This window comes from Cibotium barometz, chromosome 63 (assembly GCF_041138505.1).
Source record: "Cibotium barometz isolate CiBa-2024 chromosome 63, ASM4113850v1, whole genome shotgun sequence".
Lineage (NCBI taxonomy): Eukaryota > Viridiplantae > Streptophyta > Polypodiopsida > Cyatheales > Cibotiaceae > Cibotium > Cibotium barometz.
Window position 1 is genome coordinate 4,423,565 of NC_141108.1, and position 18,317 is coordinate 4,441,881.

Sequence of the window (18,317 nt, forward strand, 5' to 3'; positions counted from 1 at the left end):
GCGGAGGGGGGGAGAGGCGGAGCTCGCAGGCGAAGTCGACAGTCATCATGCTCTCTCCTATCAAACCTATCAAGCTGATATAACCCATGGTACAATGTGCCGGAAGTGACCCATGCATAGCCACCTTCATGGTCTTTCACTGTGCATCTGTCGTCCTGAAAGTTCACTGCATATCCTCTTTTAGCAAAAGAGGAGACGGTCAACAAGTTCTTCTTAATCCTTGGCACATACAATACACGTGGAAGAGATAAGTCCTCACCATTTGATGTTGTGAGGATCACCTCACACCCTGAACTGGATAAGAAGAATTGTTTGCACATGTTACTCGCTTGCCTTCGGGGGCAGCCATAAGCTTCTTAGACAAATCCCTCCGTGAGGTAATGTGTTTAGAAGCACCACTGCAAAGTACCATATGTCGTGTCTTTCATTGACAATGAGGGACGTGCGCCAATTATGTATCATAACTTCAAGTAAGGAAAGTCCACTCATTTTGCACAAGATTTACTAATGCATCATCTTTCCTTGCACGTGATGAAGAAGAATCTACAGCCACGCCGCTTTCCTTTTTCTTCTCCTTTACAAGCCTTTTTTTGCATCCATTCAAGTATCGACCTGGCTTCTTGTAGTAGTGACATTTTCCCTTGTTCTTGGGCTTGCTTGCATCATTTTTAGCCTTTTGTGAAGGCTGTCTTGAATCAGCCTTTGGCTGAAAACTATGTTTGGCTTTTTCCTTGCTCTTGTCTTGGACTACAAACGCCCCATCACTACCACGCATGATGGAAGATTTGTTCTTCCGATTCTGTCCCTCTTGTAGTAACAAGCCAACCAACTCTTCAAACAAGATTGGTTCTAGGTTTCCCCGCATAGAAAGAGTGACCGATGTGTGAAAGTTCAAGTAGGTTTCTGGCAAAGATGATAGTGTTCTGGAAACCAGCTCCTTTTTAGAAATGACCTCATCAATATTGAGCAGCTGCTCCCGAATATCTTGGATCTTTGTAAGATGATCAGCCATACTATCACCATCATTCATGTCCAAGTTCTCAAGCTCTTTCTTGAGAAATGCAGCCCTAGCCTCATTCTTTGCCTGAAACATGGTTTCAAGTACATCCCAAGCTCACTATGAGGTCTTGCAAGACCGAATATGCGGTATGATTTGTTGGGTGTTGGACTCTCACACTCACACACACAAACCTGCACATTAGGGTTAGGTGCAGGATGGAGAAACTCACACACAGAAAAGAGAGAGAGAGAGAGAGAGAGAGAGAGAGAGAGAGAGAGAGAGAGAGAAAGAAAGACAGAAAGATTTTATTAACGTCTTCCAAAAGACCGAACTCGGCCTATGAGACAAATCGGAGTACCTGTATGGGGTATCCTCTGTCATCCCAACAAAATGAAAAAGTACTGAACAAAAAAAAGCTGAATCTGGGTGTGCAGGGGATGGAGCTCTACTACTAGGAGAAATGCAAAGCTATATGCATGGAGTATACAATCATGATATGCAACCTAGCTAGCTCCATCCTGTACCATACTGGGGGTATAAAATGGTATACATCAGTGAAGGGGGTGTCCACAGCTCCCTGAAGAACATGCCTGGGTGTGCTCTGAAGCGAGCTAGTCGCTCCGCACCCTCTCTGTGAAACTGAGCTTTGATCTCTGTCATCTCTCTCTGGTATAGGCGTGGTGTCCGAAAGCCAGGTGTCCTCTGTCTCCTGCGGGCTCTAAGTGTCTCTGCTCTCTGGAGAGTAATTCCCTGCCGTGTAGGGGCTGGGAGGGGGATGGATCTCTGAAAAAATGCAGTAATCTGTGTCTGTCTCCCCCCCTCTGGAGCTGTCTGAGCCTGTAATAATGTCTCTCTGTGTCGCTGTATGTCTAGAATGTATCTCCCCAGTATGTGCTGGTTTGCTGCCTCAAAGATCTGGCATAGGGAACGTGGCTCTCTGAATAGAATGGGATATCTCTCTCTGATGGCTGTATATGCTCTGCATCTGCATACATAATGCTCCTCACTCTCCACCTCCTCTCTGCACAATCTGCATACCCTCTCCTCTCGGGGGATCCGTGCTGCTCTGCCAGTCTCAATCTCCAATCGGTGTGATGAAACTCTGAGTATCATGGAAAGAGAGAGAGAGAGAGAGAGAGAGAGAGAGAGAGAGAGAGAGAGAGCCAAAAGTGTGGTATCCACAAAATGCAAGTCAACCCTTGCATGTGTGCCACACCCATATAATATAGAAGTACAAAATATTATATGTTAGAGTGTCCTTTCACACTTGATGTCCAAGGGGAAAAACCACATGGGAAAAAGTGCCCTTGGTTAAGCCATGTTCACACATAGCACTACCATAAGTGAGCATATGCCTACAAATCTCCCCTGTAGTGGAAGTGTGAACCTGTACAAGGTAGCAAATCACTCTCTGTATGAGAGTAAGCCCAAAGCTTTGCGGAAAGCTTCAAACTTTTCTCGAGGTAAAGCCTTTGTGAATAGATCTGCAACATTATACTGTGTTGGGCAGTAAGATAAACTGATCTCCCGTGCATGTAGCCTCTCTCTGACATAGTGATAATGAATCTCAACGTGCTTGGTACGTGCATGAAATATTGGATTTCGTGCCACGGCCATAGCACTCTGGCTATCAGTGAGAATGGTGGTGGGTGTCTGCTGGCACTCACGAAGATCAGCCAATAGTCTCCTCAACCATACACAATCTGCTGTAGCTGTGAAGACTGCCCTCCTGTACTCAACTTCACAAGTAGATGTGGCAACAGTGGGTTGCTTTTTACTCAACCAAGATATGCATGAACTGCCAAGAAGAAAACAATTCCCATTGGTGGATTGCCTGGTATCATAATCACCAGTCCAATCTAAATCACTGTATGCATAAAGCTGCAAGCTGTCCCCCCTAGGATAGAACAAACCAAGATCCAAGGCACCCTTAAGATAACGAAAAATGCGTTTGACTGCTTGCCAATGCTTTGTGCCTGGGCTGTGCATGAATTTGCTTAACAAAGACACCCCAAAAGATATGTCTGGCCTCGTGTTACACAAGTAAATGAGGCATCCCACTGCCTGGCTGCAAATGCCGGCCTCAAAAGGCTCTCCAATATCATGCATAGTAAGCCGTACACCTGGTTCTACTGGAGTAGAAATGGGCTTACATTCATCCATGTGAAACCTTTTTAGCAAACTTTTTATGTACTTAGTTTGCTGCATAACAATGCCATCATCTGTATGCATAAACTGTATGCCGAGATAGTAGTGTAAAGGCCCCAAATCTGACATATCAAATTCAGCTTTCAAATCAGCTTTGAAATCTGAAATTTGTGCTTTGCTAGTACCTGTAATGAGCATGTCATCTACATACAAGATGACTATGAGAATATCGGCATCGGTTTTCTTCACATACAATGTGCTTTCAGTTGGACTATTCTCATAACCTTGGCTAGTTAGATGAGCATGTATCTTATCATACCAAGCTCTTGGAGCTTGCTTTAACCCATACAATGCTTTGTGTAACCTGCATACTTTATGTTCCTCACCAGGAACTACAAAACCAATGGGCTGATTTACATATACTTCCTCCTGTAAATCCCTATTTAAGAATGCAGTTTTGATGTCCAATTGATGCACTTTCCATCCTTTATGTGCAGCCAATGCAATCACTGATCTTATTGTGGTCATTCTCGAAGTAGGAGCAAAAGTCTCTTCATAATCTATTCCTTTTTTCTGGGAGTAGCCTTTAGCCACAAGTCTTGCTTTGTACCTGTCAATTGTACCATCAGACTTTCTTTTGACTTTGTACACCCACTTTGTTCCAATGACATGCTTGCCTTTAGGCAATTCCACAAGATCCTATGTATTGTTCTTCATGATAGAAGAAATTTCAGCTTGCATAGCTTGCAACCAATGCTCATTCTCATGTGCTTCTTCATAAGAAGAAGGCTCTTCTGAATCAAAGAGACCACCCATTGCTAATGCAGACTCCCCACGATGTATATTCAAAGCATGGTTGGAACTAGCCCTTGTTCTACCTGTGAGTGGAGTTGCAAGTTTGCTTTCTTCCAAAGTTTTCAGCAACCATCTTAGCATTGACTTGGCTGTTTCTATGGTTGTTTGCTCTTCCCTGACAAGATCTTCCACTTCTTCCATAGAAGGGGGCTGAATGGCTGGCTGTTCCACATGTTCTACATGAGGATTTTGTTGTGTTGGGGCTGGCTGATCTGAATCCCCCCTAATTGCAATGGGTAAAAGTCCATCAAACATGTCTTGTATGCCTGTATCATTACTTTTATACAAGGTGTACATGGGCTGTTCTGAGTTTTCAGCAAATACCACATCTCTATTGACAAAAATCCTTCGTGTAGTTGGATTATAAAGATGGTATCCTTTGCTCTCATTGTTGTAGCCCACAAAAATGCATTTAATTGCTTTGTCATCTAGCTTTGTTCGGAGTTGTTCTGGCACATGTGCATATGCCAAACACCCAAATGTACGCATATAATCCACTGTTGGCTTTCGGCTATATCAAGCCTCAAATGGTGTTATGGTTTTCAAAGCTTTTGTTGGACACCTGTTCCTGGACACCTGTTCAACACATGAGTTGCACACATTATAGCTTCTATCCAAAATTTGTGAGGCAACTTTTGTGCTTTCACCATGCATCTTGCCATCTCCATGAGAGATCTATTTTTCCTTTCAGCTACACCATTCTGCTGCGGTGTATATGACACAGTACATTGGTGTTTGATGCCCTTTTGAAGCATATAATCCATGAATGCATTTGACATGTATTCTCCACCTCTATCTAAGTGGAGTGTTTGGACTTTATATCCACACATATTTTCAGCCATTGCTACAAAGTGTCGAAAGCATGTAAACACATCTGCTTTTGCTTTCAAGGGGTAAGCCCAAGCAAACCTGGAGTAGTCATCAATGAATGTGACGAAGTAAAGATGCCCCCCTATGGATGGTGTCCGCATTGGACCACATACATCACTATGTATGAGCTGTAATTTACTTTCAGCTCTAACAGCTCTATCTTTGGGGAATGGTTTTCGTTGCATCTTTCCTAAAATACACCCCTCACATACATGTCTTCGTGGAGACTCAAGAGGCGGCATATTATCAACCATATGATGCTTCTGCAAAAGCATCAAACTCTGAAAATTTACATGCCCAAAACGAGCATGCCATAGCTCTGCATCATGCATAGCAAGAGTGTGGGCAGCCACTGTATTTGCATCATAAGTACGCTTGTCATAGCTGTCCAGCTTATACAAGCCTTTGTATCGTGTTCCAGAAGTGACTATTTCATAACCCTTTGATGGGTCTTTTACCAAACACTTCCCGTCTTCAAATTCAACCTTTAAACCTTGGTCGTTTATGGCTGAGACGGAGAGCAGATTTTTCTTTATCCCTGGAACATACAAAACATTTTTCATACATATATTGGCACCATTGGCTGCAATAAGTATGACATTGCTAATTCCCTTTACTGGATATGTGGTATGATCTGCACATGATACAGTGCGGCCATTTAAAGCATAAACCAAGTGTTGAAATACATCTTTGCATGAAGTGATGTGGCTCGAAGCACCACTATCAAAATACCATGATGCATTCTGTCTGTCAAATGCAATGCAAGACATATCAGTGTCTGAAGCACTTGATGTGCCACCAGTGCATGTGACCAAAAAAGTGTATACTTCTTGGATTACATTAGCTGATTGCTGTGCTTTGTCATCAGAAGAGTCTGCTACTGCATTGCCTGCTTCTTTCCTTTTCTCTTTTGCAATCTGCTTCCTACATTCACTGATGTATTGTCCAGGCTTATGGCAGTAGTGACATTTGCTCTTCTTTTTGGGCTTGTTTGCATCCCCTTTGTCAGACTTTTCACGACCAGAAGAGGGCTGTCCATGACCAGCCTTGCTAGACTGTTGTCCCCCATGCTTAAAGCTCTTTGCTTTACCTTTATCCTTGGCTGTAAATGCCTTGTCTCCACCACGGTTGCGCGATAAGTTTGCTCTTGTTTGCTCTTCCTGCAAGAGTAAACCCATGAGCTCTTCAAAAGTGACAGGATCACCACCTCCTCTCATTGAGAGGTTGAGAGAGGTGTGAAAGCCCAAGTAGGAAGGCGGTAAAGAATGAAGAGTGTTGGTGACCATCTGTCTGTCTGGGATAACCTCATCAATGTTGAGCAATCGTTCCTGCAAATCTTTCACTTTGGTGAGATGCTCTGCCATGGAGTCACCCTCATCCATAGAAAGAAGATCCAATTGCCTCTTCAAGTAGGCAACTCTTGCCTCATTGCGTACCTGATACATTGCTTCCAATGTGTCCCATGCAAGCTTCGATGTCTTGCAAGAAAGAATGTGCGGAATAATAGTCCTTTTCACTTAAAGGGCTATCAACGACATGGCCTGTGCGTCTCTAGAGTCCCATCTCTTCTGCTCTTGTGTGGGAGCAGGTTCTACATCAGGAGCTCTTTAAGCACCTCCCCTTTGAGGCGTGGCTGGCTGTATGGTAAGTGGGCGTGTGTCATCACCACACACGATGCCCAAAAGCCCTTTGGCTACCAGCAAATTACGGATCATGAAACTCCAGAGGGAGTAGTTAGATCCATCCAACTTGTCCTCCTGGGTGAGCACACCAAATACATCTGTAGCATTCTGTGCCATGTCAACAAAATACACCTGCAAGCAAACCAAGCACCAATGTGCACTGCCAGGCAACCAAATGTCGTGTGCAAATGTATGCCTGCAAACCAAAGTAAGTGTAAACCTGCACCAAATTGTCCAATTACACACAATGTGTATACATACGCGACAAATCACAGCTGTGATGCCCAATTACATGCTCCAATTTGAAAACCCCCAATTTTTATGCACTCCGATCGCTTCAATGTGCATCTAATTGGTCAATTTTCATAAAAGCCCCAAATTTCTGCAATTGAAAGAGGTTCAATTTGCTGATTTTGACCTTAATTTTGAAAACCCCCAAATTGCAATTTTTCAATTTGGCCTCAAATTGAGAAATCCCCCAAATTGCACCTGCAACTTTCCTTTGAATCTGACCTGCACAGAAGTGATACAAAATTTTAATATTTCAATGCATATTTTCACTCACATGGAAAGTGCCTGCAGGCGAGTGCAGTACGGATGGCAGGGACTTCTCTTGCAGGCGTCAGTCCAGGTCCAGATGTGTTGCTTTGTTGGAAGAGTTGACGTTTGTGGAGCCTTAGTAAGAGCAGTTGGCGCACGAGCAGACTGAGTGCTGAAGAGCAGCATGTCTCAACAAGGCAGGCCAGGTGCAGGTGTCGGGCCAGGCAAGCGCAGGCAGAGGTGGGTGCTGGGCAGGTGTCGGGCCAGTCAGAGGCGGGCGCTGGGCAGGTGTCGAGCCAGGCGGAGGGTGTGAACAGCGGACGGAGGCTGGCGCTGGGTGCGAAGAGCGGTAGGCGCAGGGCGAGCGCAAACACGCGTAGCTGCACCAGGACCCGAACGGGCTGCAGTCGTGAGCAGCGACGGCGGGGCGTCTACCAGCGGGCCGGAATGGAGCCTCGGACGGGAGTCTGGGCAGCTGTAACGGAATAGCGACGGCGACTCTGGTTGGCCGGAACGGAACGGCGTGGGCATCCGGAACGGAGCGCTGACTAGCGGAGGCGCTTCGGGCAGCACTGTTGCCGCCGGTGGGCTGAGCGGCGGTGGTGGGCTCCCCACTAGTGCCGCTGGTTTTGGCTGGCAGAGTCGGCCAAGTCCGGCGGACGGAAGGTGGTCCGTCGACGGAAATCCACAACGATGGACAGAACGGACGGAAATTCGCTGAGCTTGTTGCAGATTTTCCAGGGCCAGAATTCCAGGGGCAGCTCCCAGCTCTGATACCAATTGTTGGGTGTTGGACTCACACACTCACACACACAAACCTGCACATTAGGGTTGGGTGCAGGATGGAGAAGCTTACACACAGAAATGAGAGAGAGAGAGAGAGAGAGAGAGAGAGAGAGAGAGAGAGAGAGAGAGAGAGAGAGAGAGAGAGAGAGCCAAAAGTGTGGTATCCACAAAATGCAAGTCAACCCTTGCATGTGTGCCACATCCCCACTAGTCAACTCTGGCCATTCCATAATAGCCTTGACCTTGTCTGGATCCATCCGAATCAAATCTTTGGACACTGTATGGCCCAAATAGTGAATTTCTGACAGGAAGAACTCACTCATCTTGCCATTGGCATAAAGCTTGAGCTTTCTCAATTCTTGGAAAACAATATCCAAATGCTTTTTATGCTCTTCCTCATCATTAGAACATACTAAGATATCATCAAAGAAAGTACCCCTGAATTTTCAATGGGCTCTGAAGATTCTACCCATCATCCTGTTAAATGTGGCACGGGCATTGGTAAGACCAAAGAGTAGCACAAGAAATTCGTATAGCCCAAAGGTAGTCCTAAACACTATTTTGTGCACATCTATGGAGAAATCCTTTTGATGATAGCCACTCTTCAAGTCTATCATGTTGAACACTTTGGATCCTCCATCCAACCTATCTAGGACATCATCAATCCTAGGTATGGGGAACCTGTTCTTTATGATAACCTTGTTGAGGGCTCTATAATCCACGCACATGCGCCAAGACCCATCCTTCTTTTGGACTAATAATACTGGAGAGTAAAAGGGTGAAGAACTAGGCCTATCAAACCCTTTTCCAAATAACTCAATTGCCTGCTTCGTAATCTCCTCCCGCTAGGCTAGGCTTACGGGATAAGTGGCCGGTTTAGAGGCGAACTCCCAAGAATGAGGTTGATCTGATGATCTTCTGGCCTCTCTAGTGGAAGTTCATCTGTTAAAAAATCTGCAAAACAATCTTCATACCTCTTCAACAAATAAATCCTCTCCATATCCAAACTAGAGAGGAACTCTTTAGGTTCAAATTCTTTATTTTTAGAGTCTTTTATAAAAAGCAAGTACGAGGAAACAGACGATTTCATTGCTTTGGGGACTTCTACAAGGGATATCATGGAAATAGAGTTTCCTTCAACTCCCACATCAAAAGATACATTTCTTTTTTTTTTGGGAAAAAGATCCTTCTATTAGTTATCAAGAAAAACAGCCAAAATGGCTAAGTACAAATCCATCTCCAAAAGGAAAAGCTAGCCCTGATGAACAAAGGGGAGGATGCACTTCTCTATGGTTGGCTGCTCTAGGAGGAGAAGGCTATCTCATCCCCAGTGTGGGGGAGGGGGAAATAGCCACACACATGGTCTGTAATGCCAAGTGGGCTCAACACCACTATTGCCTTGAAGCTGCCTGCCCCCACTGACCAACAGAGGGTAGGAATGATATCGAGCCAGACGCTCTGGATAGACTCCGCTAGCGGGATGAAGGTGCCATCAATGGTTTCACTGCAACGAGCTCTCCAAATATGTCACGCGGCTATGCTACTGCAAATCTCCCATCGCTGGCAAGAACCTAGGATCCAACGACCAGTGGGCAGAGTTGGAACTGGTACTGTGGAAATACGTAGGTAAGAGACCTGGAGAGCTAGCCCCCACCTTCCTCCTCATACGACATGTTGATCGCGGCCTCAGTGACCCAAGCAACCTTGCCCCACGTAATAATACGGGCAGAAGCCCGATCCAAAGTGCAAATGCATAGGATCCTCAAACAGACCTGCTGGGCATTTGGGCAATCCCAAAGACATTGACGTTGAGACTCTTGGGGATGGCCACACCTCTGACGTAATGTTGGTTTGCCCCCAATGGCCAACCAAGTGCCAACTGCTAAGCTCCAATGTGCCATCTACCACATGAAGAGAGTAAGCTTCTGCGACTGAAAGCTGTCCCAGAACCGCTTCCAGAAATTCGTGAGAGAATGTGGTGGGAGACCCTGTGCCTACTAATGTATTGTTGTTGGTGGAGTGCCCTCCACCTCTGCCGTCTGAATTTTGCGGCCCAACCATGTGGTGTAAGCAAAGAAAGCAGTACTAGGCGACTCGTCTTTGTCCTTTGGATCCTGCCATGTCCACTCTCCCGGGTCCCACTAGAGACTCGTAATAGGCCGGCCCTCCACATCCATAGCCACCGTAGTCTCTCTCTCACCACCTTGTCCGGTGGAGGGTCGATGTGCCACTTGTGCATGAAAACCAATCACCCTCACCCTCTACAAGGTGCAGCCCCTGAGGCCCTCTACGGGAGTCTTTGATCTCTTCAGTCTGCCATGAAGCCCAATAGAGAAGGTGAGTAGAGAGGAGCAATCGTATGCACCATGAACTGCCAGGGGTATACCATGGCCGGTGCCCGCTAAACACTCCCAACCATTGCACAGGAGAAGGATCCAGTATTGGGGCCAGCCACTCAAGGAGGATGGAAGAGTCAATGTCGAGGCTAAGCCGGTCTCTGCCCCAATAAGGGCTCTCGCTTGCGCCTCTAGGAGTAGTTGTCTGAATGCAAGCTAATCTCCAAGGGACTTGGCGGAGCCCATGATCAAGGCTCCCCAAGATACGCGTGGGCAAGCCCCAAGCATGTGACCGCTAGGCAAACGGACCATAGGATTCCAGATCAAAGGCTGTCGAAGTCGCTCCTCGAAGTCTACTCGTGCTAACTACTTGTTGCAAGGCCTGCCTAGAATGGTCCTAGGCACGAAAGAGACTAGGTGCAAATCTTATTGGCACACATGCTATGAGTAGTGCCACATGTGAACATCGGCTAACCAAGGGCACTTTTCTCCCTTTGGGTTTTTCCCCTTGGATATTAGGTGTGAAAGGACACCACAATTATTGTATTTTGATATTGTGGAGTCAACCCCCAAGCTCCACACATTCTATGTTATCATCTTTGTGTGAGCATCAACCACCATCACTCTCTTGTGAGTTCTTGCTGCTGTTCATTCTATGTGTCTGTGTCTGTGTGCCGCCCTAACCCTCACAACGGTATCAGAGCAAGGTTCCCCCCTTCAGCACGTTTGTTGGCAGAGTTTCGTCGCCAGTTGCACTTCCGTCGACGTCTGTGCGCTTCCGTCAGCTGCCCGTCTCTGTCGCCTGCGTAATTCCTCCCCGCTACTGTCCAGCCACTGCCGCATGTGCGCCGCCCACCTGTCGTTTCACCGCCCGATTCAGCCACCAACTCCGGCAGCACTAGTGCCGAGGGGTCGTCCACCGCCTGGGCCACTGGCGGCGCTCGCACCACAGTGGGCGACAACTGGCTGAGCCCCGCCGCACTTTTCTCTCCAATGCCATCTCCATTCCATCCAGCAGGGGCACCCGTCCGTCGCCACCTCTTCACGGTCGTCATCCAATCCGTTCGTGCCGTCACCATCAGCAGGCAACTCGCCGTCCTATTGCTCCCATCGTTGCCGTGGTCCAATCTGTCGCACACGCCATGATCCAGCCCTTGCCCGCGCCGTTTGACCTGCAGTCATCGCCACCAACGACCAGCAGTTCAGACGTTTGCCTCTCTTGCCCTAAAGCCACAGCTACTCGCCTATACGATCGGGCTGCACCCATAGTTGCAAGCATTCGTGCATTCGAGTTCGCCAAGCTTGCTAAAGAAAGCTTCAAACCTTGGCATAGATACATTCGCGACATTTTTATGTATGCATAAAATCATAAAACTTGTGCCCAAATTGCTGATTTGTTTAAAGATGATTTTTTAATTGATACTAATTGGCCAATTTCCAAAAGAAAACCATCTCAATAGACTAAAATGTCAAATTTGAGGCTTTTTTGGGAGAGATTCAAATTTCAAATATATCAACAAACACTCTACGTGAAGGTTGTAGGCTTTAGGCTATAGCCGGCTATGGTTGTGGGGTACATCACACACCTTCAAGCTTCTTCACAATGCTGAAAGGTGAATGGCACATAGCAGTTTACTTGAGCACGATTTCCAACATTCAGCAACATTTTTAATTCAGTACACTTTGATAAGCCATGCAACCCAATGTTTAGTATTTACACGCTACCCAAGAAAAACCTAAAACATGGCTTTTTTAAGTTGCAAAAAAAAGTCAAGTTTGCAAGGTGTTGCTAACATGAGAATGTAGCAAACGTTTACTAGACTATCCAAACGCGTATGTTTGCAACTATGGGTGCACCTACCTCCAGAATGTGCTTGGCGCCCTCATTCACGGCAGCATCCCAACAAAATCAGGGTTCCGGGCATTCAACTAACTGATTTTTCGTTGAATTCATGGGGCTGTAGTGAAATTCTTGCTTCATTGTAAAAATCAGGTGTAGGCAGCAGTGCATGGCAACATTTGGGTGCAAGATTCAAGGAAAATTTGGGGATTTTTTAGAATTTTTGCTCAATTGCACAATTGCAGTTCCAAGACGACAGAGAAAATTGGGACTTTCTTAAAATCAGTGCTTTTGCACAATTAAAGCTCATTTGTACACAGATTTTTGGGGCTTTTGTGAATTATGTGCAATTAACACATAAATCAGCCCATTGGTGCTCAGAAATTTTAGAATTTTCAGCATTGTAATTAGGTGCAGCCTTATATTTGGGGCAAAACATTTGCACAGGACCTTGTGGTTGCCCAGCATTGCACTCCGGTGCGTTTGGGATTTTGCCTGCGGGCTCTTTTTACAACATATTTGGTTGCACGTGTTTACATCTCTCTTTCAAGAGATTTCAGCAAATGGCTAGAAATACGACCGATATATTCGGGGTTTTGTCCCAAGAGGACAAATTGGATGGCAGTAATTACTCCCTCTAGAGTTTCATCGTCCGAAATCTTCTTGTGGCCAAAGGATTATGGGGTTATGTGTTCGGTGAAGATGTACGCCCTGTTGACATAGCACCTAACACGCCTGGCCATGGTGCTCAACAAGCTGCAGTACCCACTCCTCCCTCACAGCAGCAAAAGAGATGGGATACTCGCAATGCCCAAGTGATGGCTTTGATTACTTTGTCAGTAAAGTGATCAATCATGTAGGCATATGCTCACTTATGGTAGTGCTATGTGTGAACAGGGCTTAACCAAGGGCACTTTTTCCCATGTGGTTTTTCCCCTTGGACATCAAGTGTGAAAGGACACTCTAACATATAATATTTTGTACTTCTATATTATATGCATGAACTTGGAAGTTTTTTGGGACTATGCTCTTTACTACAGCAGGGTCATCAAGTGGTTTGCAGATTTTCTTCTCATTATTCCGTGTCATAATCATGTCATTCACATAAAGCAAAATGATGACAATGTCGCCCCGGAGTGGTGGACCCCCTAGCCTTGCCTCGCCACCTGGTGTGGTTGGTAATCTTCTCTTATTTTGACATCCCCCTTGCAGGGTTAGTCCATGTGTCCTCACACACTTGGGCAGTCAAAATGCTGCCCATGGTATGATAAGACCCCTCCCCTTAAAGGCTGCACAGAACTCTCATGATGTTTGTGGATTTCAGAGAACCGTCCCCCTGGCCATGCTTAAGTGAGACTCGGGCGATCCATTGGCCTCGGTGGAACAACCAGGTTTCCCCTTCTATGAGTGCTTGTCCTGTCTGGGATGGTAGATACAATTGCACGGGCTTGACTGCACTCCTATGACTACCTGACATTAGGTAGCCTATGACATTCCTCCCCTCTTCCTTTCCGACCTTTGGAAGGGCTTTGGGACATTTTTCTTGTGTGAAGATCACACTCTTCCTATGGCTGGTTGCCCACAGGTGCCTAGCGGCGGGCACGTGGCGGTTGCCGTGCCTCTTGTGTATGGTGTGGTGCTTCCTAGGAGTGTCATTGCCTTTGGGATTGCCTGAAGGTGTTGCAGGTCTGGTTGTGTTTTCTGCATCTGTTCACTTCGAACCCGGGAACCTGCCAGGTGGTCAAAAAATAGGGACCATAGCGTGGGCTGATGTGACACACCTCAGAGCCATTTGACATGCCTAAGTGCCACGTGGCAGTTGGCCAGTGGACCAGGTGTGGGCAGTCCTGAGGATCTGGCTGACAACACATCAGCAGGCCGACCAGCAGTTATTGGCATTACATACACGCATGTTGGAAATTCATTATTTTCATCTGCATTTCTCATTGCACGGAGAGCAATTCTCTGCAGTGCGTGGGCTGGACGAGGGGAAATCTTCAGTAGAGCAGTGGGCTGCAAACTGTTGTCTACATTCTCAGCCATCTCTTGTACTTGAAATATAGTTGTAACACTTTTTTCTTGTACATAATACAAATCGGTAGTTTTAAGGCTATAGTTTGTGCTGTGTTTGAATTTGCTGATATCTCCTCTCTCTCTACTGAAAGCCTAGTACATAAGCACAAGAACTCTACAGCTGAAGAGGCCAAACTGGCAGTCCTCTATGAGGTGGATGGTGTGAGTCTCGTGCTTCAGCTCTCTTTTCAGGATTTCTGCGGCTACTACCTACTACCGGTGTACTGGCACTATGGGCACCTTGGATCCCTCAAAACTCACTAACCAGCAATGGGAGCTCATTAGCAGCATTGCTGCCTAGCATATCTTGCAGATGTGTTGCAGGGAGGCCATTGAGGACACAGGCAACCCGTTGGCAGAGAACATTTTCTCTATCCGGATGGATCTTATTTACACCCTCGTCCCCTCGTGAGGAAAGGTCCTAGGCTCCAAATATGGAGGAAGGCAGCACCACACTGCTCCTAGGCCCTAACTTTGCATGCTGTTAGGTCTGGAGAGCACGCTACCGCAAGACCAGCGAAGGCACAGTGATGCTTGCAGCGGAGGTCATTTATGCCATCTGGACCAACCTCATCAACACTCTCCACCATCACTGGCAGCGCATTCAGAACAGTTCCTGGGCCACACATGAAAAGCAATTTTCCATTCTTTGTTTGGAGCTGGGAGAGTGGCATCTTTTCTGCCCAGTGTGGCTTTCACGAGGGGACGACAGTGTCACTTGGCATTATAGGCCCTAACTTTGCATGCTGTTAGGTCTGGAGAGCACGCTACCGCAAGACCAGCGAAGGCACAGTGATGCTTGCAGCGGAGGTCATTTATGCCATCTGGACCAACCTCATCAACACTCTCCACAATCACTGGCAGCGCATTCAGAACAGTTCCTGGGCCACACGTGAAAAGCGATTTTCCATTCTTTGTTTGAAGCTGGGAGAGTGGCATCTTTTCTGCCCACAGTGTGGCTTTCCACAACATAAACCCAAACACAAATCCCACCACAACAAAACAGAGTGCGCCCCCCCCCCCCCCCCCCCCCCCGCGCGCGCGCGCGCGCTCGCGCGCCCCTCCTTTATTCCAGCATTCTTGCTCTGAGGGAAGCCAGCCAAGGAGGGAGTCCCCCCTCATTTATTGCCTCTGGATGATGAGGGTTGTAATCTGGTCTTTCTGGATGTTTTAACAGAGATGGATCTTGTTTTTGTAAAGGCACAGTAGTTCCTGTTGCCAAGAGCTGCACAGCATTAACAGATTGGAACGTGAAGCTCTCATGTCTGTTTTGTGGTACACTGATGACAGACTGCTGATTTCAGGAATTGTTACCATGGAGAATTCCCAAGCTGCAGAAGCTGCTGCTGTTGCTGTTAACGGTATGTTCATTTTGGGAAGGCGCATCAAAGTGGAGATACAATCCAGAGAGCAGGGGCCTTCCCACCAGGGCTACCCTCAGCATTTGATGCAGCAAGGTATGACGCAAGGGGGGGTGGGTCCGTTGAGGTCCCATCATCGGATTGGGCCTGCTGGTCATTGGCCTTATTAGTTATCAAGCGCAGTTGCCGCAGTTAGTGTAAGCTATAAAAACATATTTTGAATTGAGGTTTCAAAACCCCGAAACTCAGCACAATGGAAGATGAGCAAGGTTTTGATTGAACACGAGAAGGCAAAGTTTGACACATGAGCTTGTGGTGAGCAGGAGACAGAAATTGTTCCCCCTTAGTGGGGCGCCCCTTTCATTTTAGCATGCTTCTCTGGGCTATTCGTTGGTGAATTCATGCAGACTCCACAGTTGTTCTTTTTTTTCCAGTTTTGGAGGAGTTGGAGGAGGGGGGTGGGCACATATTACTATGCCAAGGTAATCTTTTCTTATCACTACTTTGTCAGAAAGATCCACCCGACTCTGAAGTCCCTTTAGGGCAAAAGAGGGTGTTAACTGCTCAATAAGATAGTTAAGTTGGGCTTTGTGTATTTAACTGTCTGGGGAGGCTCACTACTCTGGTGTGGTAAAGTTGTGTTGTAATGATCTTAGGATTGAATGCGAGCAATCTTCTTTTATTATCAATTGGCAGCAGTGGAATCGATACTATGCTGAAGGTTTTGAATGCCATGTGGGATAAGAATGTGCTAATAAGACAGACTTGGTCTATTTAACTGTCTTTGGAGATACACGATGCTGGTGTGGCAAGATTGTGTTTTAATGGTTATGTTTTGTATCTGTTGTTTGAGCTTACCTTTAATTTTAAGACATGCTTCATGACCTGCACGTGATAAACATTTGAATCAGAAATGGGTACACAGCATAATGGTGTAACCTTACACGCCGTAGGATACATTACAATGCAAGTCTGTGGGGAGCAAGAGTGGAACATGCATTACATGTTGAAGCTCAATATTCTATCCTCAGAATGACATAATTGGGCAGTACATGCTTTCTCAGGTATGCGTGTCATGTGCTTGCTGTGTATTTTGTGGCAATTGGGAGAAGGTTTTAAATTGTGGGTGCTGTCAAACACTACAAGGAAAAACTTCTGTGAACATTTCTTTATTGAATCCTGAGTCCCTTGTGGGCGAAAGAGAGGAAACGTACAATAGTCTGCTTGGCAAGTAAAATTTTTGATGTTATACTGTTGCCTTCCAACTCACTTATGTCAGTCAATCAACAAATATATAACAGGACAGGAGATGCATTTTTGTACTCTCTCACCTCACTGCACATATGGAAATGATTTAAGCCTTCTTCATCTGTGACGGGAAAGAGGCATGTGAACTTTTTCCCCTCAGGTTCAGACAGGTGGATGGATGTGTCACAATTGCAGCTCACTCTTCTTTTTTTTTGGAATTCAAGATTCTGCTATTATTTTTTAAAAACATCTGAAGGGTCATAAATAAAGTCTCTCAAGGAGGCAATGAATTGAAAAAAGGAGGAGGGGGGGATTGTTTGTGTGCATGCATTGCTGGGGCTTGGTAGTGTGGAAAGATGCCGCCCTCACCACTGGACAGAGGGGCCAGGTAACCGAGTGTATACAAAGGAGAATGCCCGTTGCTGCATGGTCCCGGCAGAGCTGGCCTAGCGAGTCAAGTGAGTGACAGTCCAACACATCTTAAAGTCTCATGATAGATTTGGGACTCCACTTTTTGTTTGTTCAATGCTATCCTAATTCACTCATGAGGTTCATACCATGTCAAGACAAAATGTAGGTCTTTTTTCTTCTCTCAATTTCACGAGATCTCCTATTTCAGTTTGTTACAAGCAAAGTAAGCTTGAAGCAAGAATCAGGGTTATTTGAACTAGAGTACATTGTACTCCAAGTGAGCCTCGGTGCTCCAAGTAAGCCATTGTGCTCTACTTTTCAAGAAAGGATGTGATGTAAGCAAGCTCTAATTGTAGAGCTATCAACAGTTCTCACCAATGCAAAGATAGTGTCCACATGTTGAAGTATATCCCATATTATCCATGTTTGTTGAAGTCTTCATATATATTTTCACCAATTACTATTCTTGAAATTAGCTTTAATACTGGAGCATATGAAAATCATTTCAAAAGACAGTCCAGGGTCACGTGGCTCTAGCCCCGGCCATTCTATTCTACCCAAGCTAATGGACCCGGGTTCAAACTCCACATCTGTGGTGTGTGAGTGGTGCAATACTCGAATTGCAACCCCCGAAAGGAGGAAAAAAAGGGAGTCCAAGCGGGCGCTGGACTAGTTGGATATGTCTATGCCTAGAACCAATATTCAAGATCGATAATCAGACTTGGAATTCGATACACGCACTCGTGCATGTTGAGTTAGCCTTCTTAGAGAAGGCAAGAGACCAAGAGGGTCGTAGATGGATGTAGTTGAATTGTCTTATATTGATAAGGTTAGAAAGTTTGCTTGTTTGCAATGGATGCATCTTTGGATGAACTACTATGCATGTATGCAAGAATACCTAATCGCTCAAAAATGCTAGTGCTCAAGAATGGCTGAACTCCATCTCCTAGTGTCCCCCTCTTACTACAATAGGCTGAGATGCTGATCTGCTGTGGTTGTAACAATCAAGAGGTGAAGGAATAATGTGTTGTACAATGTGACAAGTAGTGGACACATGGCCCTAATGTGCTGTTGGAATTTGTTAGGGTGGTGGCAGCGGTCAGACGACTCTCATGAGGGTTAGCAACACTTCTAGGAGGGGTTGTTCTTATGGATAAACACTTGGCA

At 46.1% G+C, this 18,317-nt stretch overlaps 1 protein-coding gene across 4 annotated transcripts in view; it reads left to right on the forward strand.

The window, feature by feature from the left end:
• LOC147603588 (uncharacterized) overlaps positions 1-16,264 on the forward strand; it is a 93,637-nt gene extending 77,373 nt beyond the window's left edge. For all 4 annotated transcript variants that reach the window (XM_086796381.1, XM_086796384.1, XM_086796382.1 and 1 more), the window contains one exon: positions 15,435-16,264. In XM_086796381.1, the coding sequence (XP_086652507.1) occupies positions 15,435-15,661 (227 nt within the window). In that variant the 3' untranslated portion in view covers positions 15,662-16,264. The remainder of the gene's footprint in view (positions 1-15,434) is intronic.
• The last annotated feature ends 2,053 nt before the right edge of the window (positions 16,265-18,317 follow it).